This window comes from Geotrypetes seraphini, chromosome 3, assembly GCF_902459505.1.
Source record: "Geotrypetes seraphini chromosome 3, aGeoSer1.1, whole genome shotgun sequence".
In the NCBI taxonomy this organism is placed as follows: domain Eukaryota; kingdom Metazoa; phylum Chordata; class Amphibia; order Gymnophiona; family Dermophiidae; genus Geotrypetes; species Geotrypetes seraphini.
This window is the reverse complement of record NC_047086.1, coordinates 89265583-89282204: the sequence shown is the minus strand read 5'-3', so window position 1 is coordinate 89282204 and position 16622 is coordinate 89265583. Positions and strand designations below refer to the sequence as shown.

Below are 16622 nucleotides of genomic sequence, written 5' to 3'. Positions count from 1 at the left end.
TATACTACTTTGACTACTAATTATTTCTATAGTGCTACTACAAGTATGCAGTGCTGTACACATCATATACAGGTACCTGTCCCTAAGTTTTGTACCTGGGGCACTGGAGGGTTAGGTGACTTGCCCAAGATCACAAGGAGCTGCAGTGGGAATCAAACCCAGTTTGTCAGGATCAAAGTCCAGTGCACTAACCATTAGGCTATTCCTCTTCTCCAATACTGTAATGTATGATGCTTTATTGCTTTCTATATTATTCTGTATTTTTTCAAAATGTAATAAAAAGATTGAACTTAAAATTGTTTTTATTAAAAAAAATAATTCTTATAGAAAAGGCCACTCTAATCTCCCAGTGCTTCTCCTCCTCTTCCCCTATCTGAATGGATTTTCACTTAGGGCTCCTTTTACGAAGGTGCGCTAGCGTTTTTAGCGCACGCACTGAATTAGCGCACGCTAGCTGAAAAACTACTGCTTGCTCAAGAGGTGGTAGCGGCTAGCGCCCGGGGCATTTTAGCGCACGCTATTCCGCGCGTTAAGGCCCTAAAGCGCCTTCGTAAAAGGAGCCCTTAGTGTGGCTTATTATGGCATATATTTGTGGAAGATGAGGTAGGTTTGGCTACTGTTGTGATTAGGGCCTTCAACTTTGGAAATTTTTTTATCCAGACAATGAGCATTACTTCATCTACTCTTTCACATTATTCCCTCCCTTGTCATCTTTCTTCCTAATCTCATGCCTACTCTCTATGTTGAATAGATGTTTTTGGGGGTTCCTCCTCTTTTTTTCCCTGATTTTCTCATGTTTATTGAGGGTGACAAGCCAAGTCAACATCCATTTTATAACGAGTCAAGTGGTGCATGACAAGTGGAGTTTTCGCATGCAGCAGCATAAGAGGCAACCAAGTGGTTTTCAGTAAAAGAAAATGGAAAAGATCTCTACATTCACCCCAAAATATGAGAGACAATCAATTAGAAATAAACATATAAAAATTTAGTTCCTTTGGTTTAAAATACATCTTCAGTGACAATTAAAAACAGCAAGACAAAATAAGTTTCTTAATATAAAATACAAAACCTTGCTCTATAACCCTGTCCCACATTGTTCTATAGCTGAAAACCAGCTCTTAGATTTAGTTCGCAAACTTCATTAAGACAGAATTTTTATGTAACATTTTTTAAAGTATGTGAACAAAGGATCTGATATGTTTCTCTGAACCTATACATTACCTGTTGCTGAGCTTCTGTAATAAAACCTCCATTTAAAAAGCTAACATATCTATATATAAAATTCCCTTTCCACAGAAATCACCATAAAAAGTGTGACCATCAAAAAACTGCAGCATGCTCAAAGTATTAACAGTGGAGACTCCATGTGCATGACTTTGATGAACCGTAACTTTTCCATTAAGGATTTGAATTTGGTGTACCATGTTAATACACAAATACAGCACTTATGATAAAACAAAAAGTTATCAAATATATTGCTTGTTACACAGCATTCTTTCATTTCTCCAGTGAAGTATATGGCCAGAAATATCAAAGAAGAAAGACAATTTAATTTAATCATGATTTTATAATGCGTGTAACTATTGGGCAGACTGGATGGACCATTCAAGTCTTTATCTGCTGTCATTTATTACTTTGTTACTACTATGAAACAACAGTCTGGCATTTAAGAACGAATTATAAGGATCATTTCTAGCCCTTTCTTCCACTATTTCTCCAAGTGGTCCTGGCTAACTGGATTCATTCTTCTATCTCCTGGTACCACCTCTCAAGAAGAATCTTAATGCCCCAAAAAGCCAGATGTCATAAGCCTATCAGAGAAAAGGCTTTATTGGAGTGGACTTAGAATTACAAAGCTATGTTTTTCTAGAGAGAATGTCTTACTTAAAAAAACTGTATTCCTTCATTGACTTTAGCACAGAGGTAAAAAATTTGCTATCCTAGTCAAAAATAATGGACTGGATATAATATTTATCATGCCTTTATGGATATATTCAATATTTTTACAGGACTGTAATAACAGTGGCCCACTCAGATGGGCTATATTAGCATTATCGTTATTTGTTTTGTGTTGGTGCATGGTTCAGGATTGAGTTTATGATTCTTATAGTTTATGAGTTACATAAGTCAAATAATGGGTTCTTTTATTCTGTAATCTCCAAATTCTATTGATCTATTCTGATATGGTTCAATTAAAAGTCAGCTAACTTCACCATAGTCTCTAAAAATATGAAAAATGTCTAATTTCTTCAAAAAGGTATTAAAGCAGGAAGGGACACGGACTCATTCTTTCTGCTAAGTTGCTGGGTTTTTTTAAACTTGTATTTAGCGCTGCAAACTTTCTTGGTCTATCTACTTTTTTTGTCCTTCACTAGTTAGTCTTTTAGGTGAGTTCCACTGTGCGTAATGAATCAGTTCAAGTTTGTGCAGTCATAATTTCATTCTGCTATATGGCATTTTAATGAACTTTATATACATACATACTATATTTATATATATATATATATTATTATTATATATGCAACACATATGTATATACACATTTACAATCATACACCATTATTGCACTTATATATACAGTGCAGTTTCTTCTTACTGCTTGATGCATATAGTATTCTACTTCTGTTCTCCATAAAGTAAGGCAGCTTTGCACTGCCATATAAACAATATATAATAGCATCAGCAGTGGGCCCTGTTTAGGAAGCATTATAGAAACACAGAAGTATTGTACATGAATGGAAGAACAGCTGAGTACTAGGATTCTTATGGCATTTTATCACAGCTGGTTTCTCATCATAGATACAGTGAAGTCCTCATTCATTCCAAAGGATGGGATCCCTGCAGTTCCTTTGGTGATGGTGTAATAATGTTTCATTCAGTTCCAGGTGTGAGCTCTCCAATAGTTTTGAGAATTCTAGGCATGAGGTTCCCATTAGTTTTTTTGTGTTATTTCCTTGCTGTCAGATCACAGCACTCCAACCCATAATGCTATTCTTTTCAATTGCTGGTGAGTTTTATTGCATGAATTTGTTGCTTTGGTCCTTCAAGGGATCAAAGATGTACAATGGCTTTCTTCCCATAAGGCGGTGATCAATTTTATCCTGCAAGGCAAAATATCCATGTTGGCATCTTCATTTAAAACCCAGGCACTGTGGTTCTGGTGTAATCTCAGTGAGTGTAAGCTTGAATGATCCTCCCACTTCTTCAATCTGTAACTGGAAGGTGTCTTCATTTGAATAGTGCTTCACAATATTGTCATCCATGTTCACCAGGATGCTAGGAAAAAACAGTGAGAAGATCAAATTTTCTAGGAGAAATTAACATTCTTATACATATTGGCACCGATTCTATAAAAAGCGTCTAACTCCTAGGCGCTGTTCAAAGAATCATGCCTAGTGGTGCCTAAGCGTTCTGGAAGGTGTTGAATCCTTAGGTGCACTGCCATTTAGGCTAGGGTCTTCTTGGCCTAAATGAGTGTGTCTAAGTCAATCCACACCCAATCTCTGCCCCAAATCTGCTTCTAACCATGCCTACCTCGAAGTGGTAGGTGCCTACTGACAAATTAATTTTTTAAATTTGGTTTTTAATGTCGCTTTCAATTCTCAGTGCTAATTAAGCCAATTAAAAAAAAATTAAGCTAGGCACCTAGATCAGCTAGGTGCGTTGAATTAGGTACCTAACCTCATACTTTTAGTCACATTGAGAAGTTACATCAGATCAGGGTAGAAAATACCCAGCTGATATTCAGCTGGCTGTAGTCAGCATTTTTTTTAAATGGTGACATTTGTTGACTATATTAGTCCCAGATATTCAATGCTGGGCCATGTCTGTGCACCGACACCAAATATCCAGTGCTTCTTACACTGGCCCCTGGAGCTTATATGGGATCTGAGGCAGGCCTGGGTATGGGGGGGCTTATCAGGTTGAGAGGGACTGATGTGGGAAGAGAGGAATGTTTTGATGATGTGGGCTGGGGGAGGGGTCTTGATGTCACAGGCTGAAGAGAGGGGATCACAGGAGCTAAATTAGAGCACCATATTTAGGGTTGTGCGGGTACCAGCCAATATTCTGTGCTGGCCCCTGTATGTTAACTGGCTGAAGTTAAGACAGCTTTTAAGCCGTTCTAAACTCATCTGGTTAGCTATGTGGTTGCCAGCACTGAATACTGCTGGCACCCAGATAACTGTAGACTTCTCCCCAATTCCATTCCCTGTACAACTCCTGACCTGTCCATTTTTGACATAGCTGGTCAGAGTTGATATTCATGGCACTGCCTGGGTAAGTGCTGTTGAATATCAGCAGTTAGGAGGCCCCAAGCAATTTAAACAGAAAAATCAAATAGCCGGGAAAATAAAAAAATGGGAAAATAAGGCAGTACAAAATTAAAAAAAATCACAGCTAGCATTTATCTATTACTGAGGAAGAACATTTTAAACACACTCTATTTCAAACTGCTTGGGCACTGTCATTTTAAGGTTTCCCAATGTTTTTCTCCAATAGTTATCTACTCCCATTATCCCAAAATTTATCATCTCCTTTCTTATTCACAGACCAAAATTTACAAATACCTTTAAGCAACAATAGTCTCAGGATCATGTCTCTTTAATCTAGAGACCCTGCTCATCATGTGCTTGATTCTTTGGAGTTTCTTCTAACACCTCATTCTGTTTGTAGAGAATCAAAAAGCCCTTTTTTTTTTTTTTTTTACTCCTAAAGCCTTCTCTGGTCTCTGACTCCTTATATTTAGACATCATGGTGCAGCAGCTTATCCAAACACAGATTTCATCCTCAGTTGCTCTGTTTAGAAGATCATAATTCCCTATTTTTGGTAGAGGCTGCTCCTATTATCATCACACTATTCTGAACCCTTCCAGGTCTGGAAAGCTCCCCATTTATGTATAATAAAGGAAAATATTACTCTGGAAACCTGGATGTTTCTATACAAGAATAGAACCAGCAATTTGATGATGTAGACTGTTGCCCAATTGGCTCCTGATTCCACACACAGAACGGCATACTATAACGAGCAGAAATTTCCATTCTTACAAAAAAGCTAGACATTTGTTTGTTGAGCTCATTCGCCCATTATTTCTCCACTTCATGCCCCACAGATTTTACACGTTACCTGAATTCATGGTTCTCCCCTACAGCAAGCATCTATAGTACTTGCTTTAATGAACTCACTGACTTTATGCAAGCAAGGAAGGTGTAAAAGTACAAAATACGGTTAGTGTTCCCAACCCAAGAATTCATGGGAGAGCTGCTGAAAGGCCACACAATATAATGTGCCCCTGTCAGGTTACAGCTAAGATGATATTTTTAGGGATGAAGAAATTCCCTGTTTCTAGCAGATGGAAGGGCCCTTGAGATAGATAAAGAAGGGATAGCTGTCCTTAGAAACAGAATGAGAAGATAAATGAGCTATCACATGGTAAGAAGCAAAGCAGAGGTCCAGAAGAGTAGCTTTATATGAATTATTTTAGAGCGAAAGGGGAGGCAAAAGGAATGTTCTGTAATAGAACATGTCTTCCCAAACAACTTGGTAGGAAGACAAGAATTGTTTCAGAAGGGAGGTTGGGAGGAATTTTCACCATCTAAGTGAGTTTCTTAGGCTATGCATATCACTACTACTGAGACTTCATCTGAAGGTATCAATAGTGGATAATAATACTCTTTTTACATCCAATAGAACCCTAAGTGGCCTAAAGAACTCCAAACAATTTATAACCCAAGGGAGCGTACCTTTTAAGGACTGTTATCATGTAAAGATGTAATTGAGAGAATCTAATTTACTTTGAACACATGGAAGGGCATAATCAAAAACAATGTCTAAGTCCCCTTTTGGCCTAAGGCCCTAGGGATACAAAGTAGGTAGAAGGGAAATAATAATAATAATAATTTTATTCTTATATACCGCCAAAGCCATGAAAGTTCGAGGTGGTTTACAACAAGAAATGTCCATTCTCGAAAAAAACGTCCAAAATGTGTCTTTTTTTGAGAATGGCCTACCTGTACGTTCAGTAGTTTAATTGCCCAGGCTGCCACTACATGTATGCTGTGACAGGGATCTGGCTAGTCCTAATAAAGCCCAGGGAAAAGCCCAGGGAAAAGAGCAGGGAAGCATTGATAATGTGCCAGGGACTAAGGAGAAGAAATATCCTGAATATAGGGAAAATCCTGAGCACAAGGTTAAGAGAGAGCCTGTCCCTTTAATAGCTCACAGAGCTCAGGCTGGAACGGGAAGGACAGGGCTCTTTAAGGAATTAGCTAAAGCTGCTGTGAGGGGGCGTGGTTATGTGCCGAGTCTCCCTTTTTCTGAAGTTCCCTCGTCAGTGAGAGAGGAGGGACAGCTGGGACTGGAAGCTCAGGGGAAGCTGAGAAGGAAACCAGCTACAGCAGCTAACTTTTGGCCAGCCTTCAGAAGTTCTCACCAGGATAGGGAAATGCAAAACCTTGAAGCACAATCTGAGGTTTGTGACATGGACTGGTTAGAGAGTAATGCTATGTCTGGGGAAGAACACCCTATGGAATGGGAATAGGTTTAGGAAAACCTGAATGTCCTTTTTCCTTGGTAAAAGGGTTTTTGTTTTTGTTTCTTCCTTTTTGAGTTGTATGTTTTGTGAAGGATTTTGTATCCTGTTTTCAACCTGGGCTGGAAGCTGCTGAATTTACTGTTGGGTTAGATAAGTGGAACAGTGGCCACACCTGTGGGAGTACAAGTCCCTCTGCTCCTAGGAAAAAGGAACTGCCACTCAAATCTACCAGAAGCCTAATTAGTGCCTAGAACCAGGTAGCCTAACTATTGCCAAGGCAGGTAAGGTTCTAGCACTGCTTGTGGAAATAATACCTAACAGGAACTGTATTTTATGTTCTCAATTTGTGAACTTAAATTGGCCAGCACTAAAGGGGTGCAGTGAAAAGAACTGGCACATGAGAGAAAGAAAGCAGAACAAGAGAAAATTGGAATGTTTTGGGTTTTTACTTTGAATGCCAAATTTTGACCCTTTTTGTTTGAAACTTTTCTTGTGGATAAATAAAAGTGATATATTTGGACAAAAACCCGGCCAGTGTGGTGTGCAGTTTATGGGAGGCACCAGGCCAGCTGTGGCCCACCACGGTTACGCTCGAGCCAAGACTGGGATTCTGTGGAGTTACTAGGCCTCGCCAGGATCCCGGTCCCACAAGTGGTATCAGAGGGGATTATACTGCCTCCAGGTGGACACAGAAAAATTTTTTTTTTTTGGTTATGGCTTTCTTTTCTCTCCTGCTACTCTGCTGAGGATCGATCAGTCTGTTGGGACCTAACGACTATTGGCTAAGAGGATTTATGTTCCTGAGGAAACAACGCTTGGGGCGGAGTCGGTGGAGAAGCACAACGGGGGAACAACAGCAGTTTGCGGTGTGAATGAGCGAGAGTGCAGATCCAGGAGACGGAGGAACGACAAGATTGTGGTTTTGGGACGCCCTGAGATCCCAAAGGCGTAGACTCTTCAGTCCCTGAGGTAAGAGGTACCTAGGGGGGAAACTGAAGAGGATTCCTAAAGGGAAGTGGTCTCCCAGTTTAGCCAGGGAGGGAGAATCTCTGATTTAAGGAGCCGCACTTGGTGTTCCTGTCTTTTTGGTTTATTTCAGGATGGATGTCAAGCAGTTGGCGGCGGTGATGGATGCCGGGAGACAACAGTTGACTGAGGACCTGCGTGCGGTGATTCGTACGAACCAAGAAATCTGGAGAGCTACCCAGGAGACGGCACAACACCGTCATGAGGAACTTGTGAAAGTACTTTCAACACAGTTCAGAACTTCTAATCTAGGACCTGTGGGTGGACAGACACCTATGGACGCAAGTATGCCAGGTGCTGGGGTTCAGAGTTTGGTGGGACCTCAACCTTTACAATTTCTAACGCTATGTAAAATGGGTCCGCAGGATGCGGCTGATGACTTTCTCAATACTTTTGAGCGTGTTGCTACGGCGGCTGGATGGCCAGAGAGCCAGTGGGCCGTAAGATTAGCACCTTGTCTGGCAGGGAAAGCTTTGTCAGCATACCAAACTTTAAATCCTGAATATGTTACCAATTATAACCAAGTTAGGACCCACATTTTGGAAACTTTAGGGCTCACGAAAGAATATTACCGTCAGCAATTTCGGGGTTCCCATATGTTGGAAGGGGAGCGCCCTAAAACACTACTGCAGCGCCTGCAACGCATGGTGGAGAGGTGGCTACAGTCTTGTTTAACTGACGTTAAAGCATTATTCGCTGAGATCCTAAAGGAGCAGTTTATTGAAGCACTACCAGAGATGGTTCGTGGCTGGGTCAAGAAGCTGGGAGGAGATGAGTTGGCACAAGTGGTGGAAGCCACAGAACACTTTATGGATGCCACGGCTTCCTACCCGGGTACAGAAAGTGGGGCTAAAACCTCAAAGGGTGCTTATATGGAGAATGAGATCAGACGAATAGCAGCTCCCGGGATAGTGCCTAAAACCTTGCCTAATAAGCGAGGGGGCCCTAAGAGGGAGGTGATATGCTATAGATGTGGAAAAGTAGGACACTTACAAAGAGAGTGTAGAGTGCGGAAAGAATTTAGTTCCCAAACAACTTGGGGTACTGGGCGGAGGAATCAGTATCTCCTTAATGTGACTCTGGAGGGACACCCGGTATGGGCTCTGTTAGATTCAGGAGCAGATCAGACCCTGATATCAAGCACATATTGGCAAAAGATACGGGGAAATAAAAATCCCTATCAAAGTCAGACACCGGCGACTATTATGTGTGTTCATGGGATTACGAAATCTTGCCCGCAGCATTGGCTCACAGTTGAATATGAAGGCAGAAGGCACTCTCTGCTAGTGGCGGTAATTAAAGATGCGCCTTTTACGCTACTGTTGGGCAGAGACTGGCCTGATCTCTCTAGGGGACTTGGAATAGGGGGTAAAAAGATATCAAGACCCCAGAGGAGGGAGAGACCTGACCCACAGGTAGTTATGGGAGCTAGAACAATCCACCAACGTTATAAACAGCAAGCACGAAGGGAGAGCAAACAGCCTGTTTTGCGGTATGCGCGTATGTCTGCCCAGGCTAGAGCACCTACACAAGCTTATGAGGGCGCAGCGGGATATGATGTGTATGCCGTTCAGAAGGAAGTGATTCCTCCTGGAGGTAGAAGCTTAGTACAAACCGATCTCCAAGTGTCACCTCCACCAGGGACGTATTTACGGGTTGCCCCGCGATCGGGCTTAGCGCTCCGTCATGCGATTCATGTAGGGGCGGGAGTTATCGATCCTGATTATAGGGGTAATCTCTCAGTCCTGTTATTTAATTTTGGCACTGAACCCTTTTCTATACAGGCGGGGGACAAGGTAGCTCAGTTAGTATGTGAACGATTATGTAAACCCCGTTTGCAAGAATGGCCTCATTTATCCCCAACACTTCGGGGTGAAAACGGATTTGGCTCTTCGGGTATGCAGGGAGGTGCACCTGAAGAAGTAAGGAAGGAGGTGGAAGGGGGTTCCCTGGGAGAGGTTGAGGCTAGGCAGCTAGGACCATTACAGGAACAAGTACGGGCCCTACAGAAAGAAATAGAACAATTTTCCCAGTGGAGGAAGGAGCGTGAGGCTGGGGAACAGGAAGAGGACGGGGATAGAGCCCAGGAGTATCCTTCTTCTGACCCAGGGAGTCAGCAGGCCTTAAGGTTACTTAAGGAAGGTACTGAGGAATGCCAGAGGAACTTTGTGCAATTACAGGAAGCATCTCAGGTCCTGCGAGAACAGGTTCAGGCCCTAAAAGAACAATTCAGAGAGAAATCAGGAGCCTGTCCCCAAGCAGAAATGTTAGCGCAACAAGTAGCGTCCTTACAAAAGGATACTGAGCGAAAGGGGGGGCAGGTGGCTGAAGTGTGCCAACGGTGGACCATGGAACAGGAGACTAGGGAGCAACAAAATACCCGGCTGAGGGAAATCCAGGCTGGCCTAGAGAAAATCCAAACAGGAGTGGGGGCTCTAGCTCACAGAGTGGAGACTCTAGAGAAGATGAAAATAGGGGAATTAAAAGATTCTCTTGGGGCTCTGACAGAGAGGATTGAGGGGCTAGAACACCCAGAGGAGTTAGGAGAAGGGGGTTTTGCTGAAAGTTCGGAGTACCCTATTCTCAATTGGCCTGATGATTTTCAAACAGGGCCACCGATTTCCATGACCAATAGGGGTAGAAGAAAAAAGAAGGGTCTCACCGCAATATACTAGGCTCACGCGATGGTATTTAGCTTTACAGGGATACCGATTCCAGGTGATTCACAGGCCAGGGAAGCTGCATACCAATGTAGACACTCTCTCGCGTCTGTCGGAACTATCGTCACAGAATCCTTCTCTTACCCGGGGTAAGATTTTGAGGGTGGGGGAATGTGACAGGGATCTGGCTAGTCCTAATAAAGCCCAGGGAAAAGCCCAGGGAAAAGAGCAGGGAAGCATTGATAATGTGCCAGGGACTAAGGAGAAGAAATATCCTGAATATAGGGAAAATCCTGAGCACAAGGTTAAGAGAGAGCCTGTCCCTTTAATAGCTCACAGAGCTCAGGCTGGAACGGGAAGGACAGGGCTCTTTAAGGAATTAGCTAAAGCTGCTGTGAGGGGGCGTGGTTATGTGCCGAGTCTCCCTTTTTCTGAAGTTCCCTCGTCAGTGAGAGAGGAGGGACAGCTGGGACTGGAAGCTCAGGGGAAGCTGAGAAGGAAACCAGCTACAGCAGCTAACTTTTGGCCAGCCTTCAGAAGTTCTCACCAGGATAGGGAAATGCAAAACCTTGAAGCACAATCTGAGGTTTGTGACATGGACTGGTTAGAGAGTAATGCTATGTCTGGGGAAGAACACCCTATGGAATGGGAATAGGTTTAGGAAAACCTGAATGTCCTTTTTCCTTGGTAAAAGGGTTTTTGTTTTTGTTTCTTCCTTTTTGAGTTGTATGTTTTGTGAAGGATTTTGTATCCTGTTTTCAACCTGGGCTGGAAGCTGCTGAATTTACTGTTGGGTTAGATAAGTGGAACAGTGGCCACACCTGTGGGAGTACAAGTCCCTCTGCTCCTAGGAAAAAGGAACTGCCACTCAAATCTACCAGAAGCCTAATTAGTGCCTAGAACCAGGTAGCCTAACTATTGCCAAGGCAGGTAAGGTTCTAGCACTGCTTGTGGAAATAATACCTAACAGGAACTGTATTTTATGTTCTCAATTTGTGAACTTAAATTGGCCAGCACTAAAGGGGTGCAGTGAAAAGAACTGGCACATGAGAGAAAGAAAGCAGAACAAGAGAAAATTGGAATGTTTTGGGTTTTTACTTTGAATGCCAAATTTTGACCCTTTTTGTTTGAAACTTTTCTTGTGGATAAATAAAAGTGATATATTTGGACAAAAACCCGGCCAGTGTGGTGTGCAGTTTATGGGAGGCACCAGGCCAGCTGTGGCCCACCACGGTTACGCTCGAGCCAAGACTGGGATTCTGTGGAGTTACTAGGCCTCGCCAGGATCCCGGTCCCACAATGCTTACAACACATTTCCAACCAAAAAATCACCCAAGTCCCAAATGCCCAAAACAAGATCTTTTAGGCGAAGGAGAAGCCAGTCTTTTGCCTAAAAGCATGATTCTCTAACCGGCGTCTGTCATAAACAATGCCAGTTAGAGAATTGTGGAACCATCCCCCCCCCACCACAATGATTGCAGCAGGAGATATGCCTAATCTCTCCTGCCGCCACCACCGTGACCCCCCTGACACATCGCAGCAGGAGAGATGCCCAATCCCCCCTAACCCCACCAGCCCATTTTTGCTCTGGGTGTACAGAGGCAGTGAAAAGGCCTAAGCTGGTTTTAGATACGTACTTGGACGACCTGGCCTTTTGATCATCCAAGTACGACTTAGGCCGGATTTTCAACTTTTTTTTATTATTCTTATGAGCCCCTTAATATTTTTTTCTGTTATATGGCACACATAAATAACTTTCAAGGGAACCACAATTCAGTTCTGAGTGTGACTTTAGTGCTTGAAAGATATTTAGCACCACTGGGGCGCCCAACAAACTGATTGTAAGCAGCAAGGGGTTACATTTGCTTCATTTTCCACACTTATCTCACTCTTTTCTTAAGAATGCTAGTTCCTTTTTAGACTTCTTGCATAGTGTTTTCCTTTGAAGTGGCCAAAGTGCATCAATGCCACAGGCAGAGGTCTTCAGACAACAAGAATTGCTCTAACTTTGCACTGTAGCAGGAGGCATCACCTCTGAAACACAATATCCCCCTGCATGATGTTTCCTTTATCACCAGGCCTAGTCTTGGACCACTACTGTACTGATCTCTAGAAATGTTCAAGGTGTACTGTATAGGGGCATATTATCAACAAGAAAAATCCAATCTCCTCTTACCCTTTTTTGCATTTTTTGAAGACTTTTCCTATTTTATCCATAGGGACACCATATTTTTCTGAGACCTAGGATATAAAAATGTTTATCAATAAGAGATCATAATGCTTACCTAATTCTGCTTTATCAAATATTGTATCAACAAATAACTTCTCTGCCTCACAAACTGAAGGAAATCTTAACGCCAGACAAAATCTCAGTGCCTCATCATTTTCTCCAGGTTTGCACTTTTTTGGCCTGACAATTTCCTCCTGCTCCTTTGTACTTCCAACTGGATTCTAACCAGGACTGGGATCTTTTAACACAAGTCTTTATTTACAACTCTCTGTGCATTTTTCCCCTATGTCATATTTCCTCCCAACTTACTTTAGTGCAATTATTGAGGTGATGGTCCTGAGCGGGGGCCACACACCAGGGCTCTTTCTGGATAGATGAAATTATGGGCCTTAATTTCAGCTACTAGGAGTTGCTGTTGTGAAAGGACTGATTTCCTCTGACCCTCTTCCTATGGGCTATGAACACTGCCACTGCAGATTCCCAGACAACCCAGAGAATCATTTTGGGATTTCATATTAAAAAGTGCATCAAATATTTTGATGTATATCATGACCAACTTTAAGATGTGGTTCTAAGAACATATTGAAATGTGTTCTGGAAATGAAGGATGTAGCCTAGACTCCTCTAAAACATACAGATTAGTTGCTTGGGGGAGGGAAGAGGAATGTTTTAAGGCAAAGCAAATATTTTTTCTTTTTTAAAATCTAAATGTAGGACTATCCCTCCAAAAGATATTTTTGACCATTTTATATTAATCTGTGATTTATATTCAATTTACAAGTTGAATGGAAACTTGCAGTTTGCTCTGATACATTTCTAGGATTGTTGCATATCTTTTTTTTCCCCCTTGGCACAAGAGAGAGAATCACATTAAAAGTGTGGCTATATCACCTCAGTTTTCTTTACAGCAGTTTTGCTTTCCATGAACAGTTTAACAGTAAACTAGAGGGAGCCAATGTTGAGCAGCAAGACTACCATTTATCTTTTACAGTAATTTTATAAAGGCTTTCTACCACCATTTTCACGGGTTTATGATTTGCCTGATAAAGAACAAAATCAACAACAAAAAGCAAAATCTTCAGATCAAGAACCCTTAAACATTTCACAGATTTTAGAAACATCTGAGAAGGATTTAGCATCACCAGCCACTATGATTATCACTTTAGCTTTGCCAATTGATAAAACATGGTTGTTAAAACTTTACTTTAAAAATAGACAAAAAAGCTTTTTTGGTTATAAAATACAAATGTTCCCAGACTTGGCACGGGAGACGCAAAGGCGCCGCCGTGAATTTCTTCTTCTGAAACCTGGGGTTTTATCTTTGGGGGCAACTTTTTATTTGAGACACCCGTGTAAATGTATTGTGTATTACCGTACTCTTAAATATGTGTTTTTTGAACCATTACACTGACAAATTTCGTGGCAATGTCTCGTCTGAATGTCAATAATCTTTGAGCCCTATAATTTGGATATTATGACCTCATCTCATTGCTATAGCTCTCAGTTTCTTAAATATTATTATTATTTTTCCTTATAATTTCGCCAATTTTCTTAATTCTTGGATCTTAATTTGAGGACTTGAGCATAAATAGTATATTTGTTAACTTAGGATTTATATTTGTATTGTATTTGATATCTATTCTATTCTTGCTTTCTGTACAAGTGTAATACTTGAAATTCAAATTGAAAATAATAAAAATTAATAATAAAGGCTTTCTGATTGTAAAGAATGTAAAAAGAAGAAATTAGTTTTTATCTGGTATTTTTTACTAGATGAGTCCAGATCCTTTAGGTTTGTGCCCTTCAACTAATAGATGGAGACAGAGAACAAAGACTTGTGAGCTCTAGTCTATAACGGCACCATGCTGCCTTACATCTTTAGTATTTTGAATAGCAAAGCAATCAAGTTTCAAGTTTGTTCATTTTTGATATACCGTCTGTCAAAACAAATGTCTAAACAGTGTACGATATAAAAAAAATTGTAGAAAACTGTTAAAATGGGTAAATAAAAACAATATTTTGTCATATATTAAAATACTAGGCAAATTCACCTTAACGTACATGAGCCAAAAGGGAAGTTGGGAAAGGAGAAGTTGTTTAAAATACATTGAAGTAAAATTAATAAAAAAGGGGAGGTAAAAGGGGAGTGGTAAGACATTAGGAAGGGGATCGCTTCAGAAGAAGCGTTTGATGTTTCAGAGCTTCACAGAAATTAGAAGTTTGAGAAGCGGAAGCTGGTACTAAAGAGTAAAGGCATCTTTAAAGAGAAGAGTTTTGAACTTGGTTTTAAATTTTCCAAGCGAGTTCTCTAATCGAACATCTAATGGGAGGGCATTCCACAAAGAAGGGGCAGTAACTGAAAAAATGGAGACAAAGAATATGATTCTTCACCAATCTGAAACAAAATAAATTGAAAAAAATAAAACACATGTAAACCTACGAGATAAAGATCTTGTGCAGAATACAAAACCAATAAAAAGTTTACAATGAGAGAAAAAACTGTAATCTTCAATAAACAGCAAGAAACACAAGAGTACAGCACTCACTCAGGTGGGATTTTTGGCTGGTCTGGTAGTACTAAAGGAAAGAAAATTACTGGGTAAGACTTTTCTTCCTTGTTGGCCTTACCAGACCAGTCTAGAACCTGTGGGATACATCAAAGCAGTCTTTAAGGTAAGTAGGAAACAGAACTCCCTGCCTGAAAGACTTAAGTCTCAAACACAGCCTCTACTCACGTTTTCCAAATCCAATCTATAATGCTTAGCAAACGTGTAAAGAGATGAGCATATAGTTGCCGTACAAACATTTACTGGAACCACAATATGCAACATGGCCCAAGAGACTGGAACTCCTCTGGTAGAATTAACTTTAATACAGGCAGATAATATTGTCTCCTTAAGCTAACAATGATCGCCAAGAGCAGTGTTTCCCTGGGTATTCCCTTGCCAGTCAGGTTTTGAAGATATGCAAAATGGATATGCATGAAAGTCTGCATATAATGGAGGCAGTATATACAAATCAATTTCATGAGACCGACTTGGGAAACACTGCCTTAGTGGCTTTTTAGGACTTCCAAAGCGATCAAATAATCTGGAAACAGCTGAAAAACATAAAAAAGACTTCTTGAGTCTAAGTCTGAATCAATGCATCCAGGCCTTCAAAATCAGGCTCTTTTGTTCAGCTGAAAAAGCAGAGAATTCTGACATTGGCCTTTGTTAACATTAGGTTGAGAACTGGTGTGCCCCACTGATCTGTTATCAGTGCAATGGCTGAAGGAGAGAGTGCCCACTCATCCTGTATGTATGTATGTATGTCTAATTGGTCTACAGTTTGTCTCCTTGTTATTTTTAAATTTTTCATGTACAACGCTTTGTACCTTCGAATAAGCGTTTTATCAAAAACTTGAATAAACTTAAACTATCTATTGAGTGTCTGCTGAGAAAATTCACCTGACTATATTGCAATTTGAGCCACTGAAACTGTTATTAAATGTTGTCCCATCCAAGTAAGCACTAGACTCACTTTAAGCATCACCTCCAGACTTTTGGTGCTTCCCTGCTTTTTGATATATGCTATCATCATCATGTTGTTGGAGAAAATTCTAGCTGCTTTGTCCTGCAATACTGGACAAAACTTACAGAGCATTAATAATTCTGAGCTTTAGAGGTTCATGGATCAGGAATTCATGGATTTGGACCATAGAAACATAGAAAGATGACGGCAGAAAAGGGCTATAGGCCATCAAGTCTGCCCACTCTACTGACCCACCCCACTAAGTCAGAGTGTTGCTCGACCCACGTAAAGATCCCACGTAGATGTCCCATTTATTCTTAAAGTCGAGCACGCTAGTGGCCTTGATCACCTGCACCGGTAGTTTGTTCCAGTGATCCACCACCCTTTCTCTCTCCTCTGAGTTTGAGCGGGTGCCCCCTTGTGACTGAAGGTCCCTTAGGAAAGAATATGTCGTTTTCCACCTCGATACGACCTGTGACGTACTTAAATGTCTCAATCATGTCACCCCTCTCCCTGCGCTCCTCTAGAGAGTAGAGCTGCAACTTGCCCAGTCTTTCCTCGTATGAGAGACCCTTGAGTCCGGAGACCATCCTAGTGGCCATTTGCTGGACTGACTCAGCTCGAAGTACATCTTTACGGTAATGTGGCCTCCAGAATTGC

The 16622-nt window shown here is 41.3% G+C and overlaps 1 protein-coding gene across 4 annotated transcripts in view; it reads right to left on the bottom strand.

The window, feature by feature from the left end:
- Window positions 1-970: 970 nt before the first annotated feature.
- GRHL1 (grainyhead like transcription factor 1) overlaps window positions 971-16622 on the bottom strand; it is a 218292-nt gene continuing 202640 nt past the window's right edge. For all 4 annotated transcript variants that reach the window (XM_033938889.1, XM_033938886.1, XM_033938888.1 and 1 more), the window contains exons 15-16: window positions 12396-12460; window positions 971-3276 (exon numbers count right to left, since the gene is read on the bottom strand). In XM_033938889.1, the coding sequence (XP_033794780.1) occupies window positions 3132-3276; window positions 12396-12460 (210 nt within the window). In that variant the 3' untranslated portion in view covers window positions 971-3131. The remainder of the gene's footprint in view (window positions 3277-12395; window positions 12461-16622) is intronic.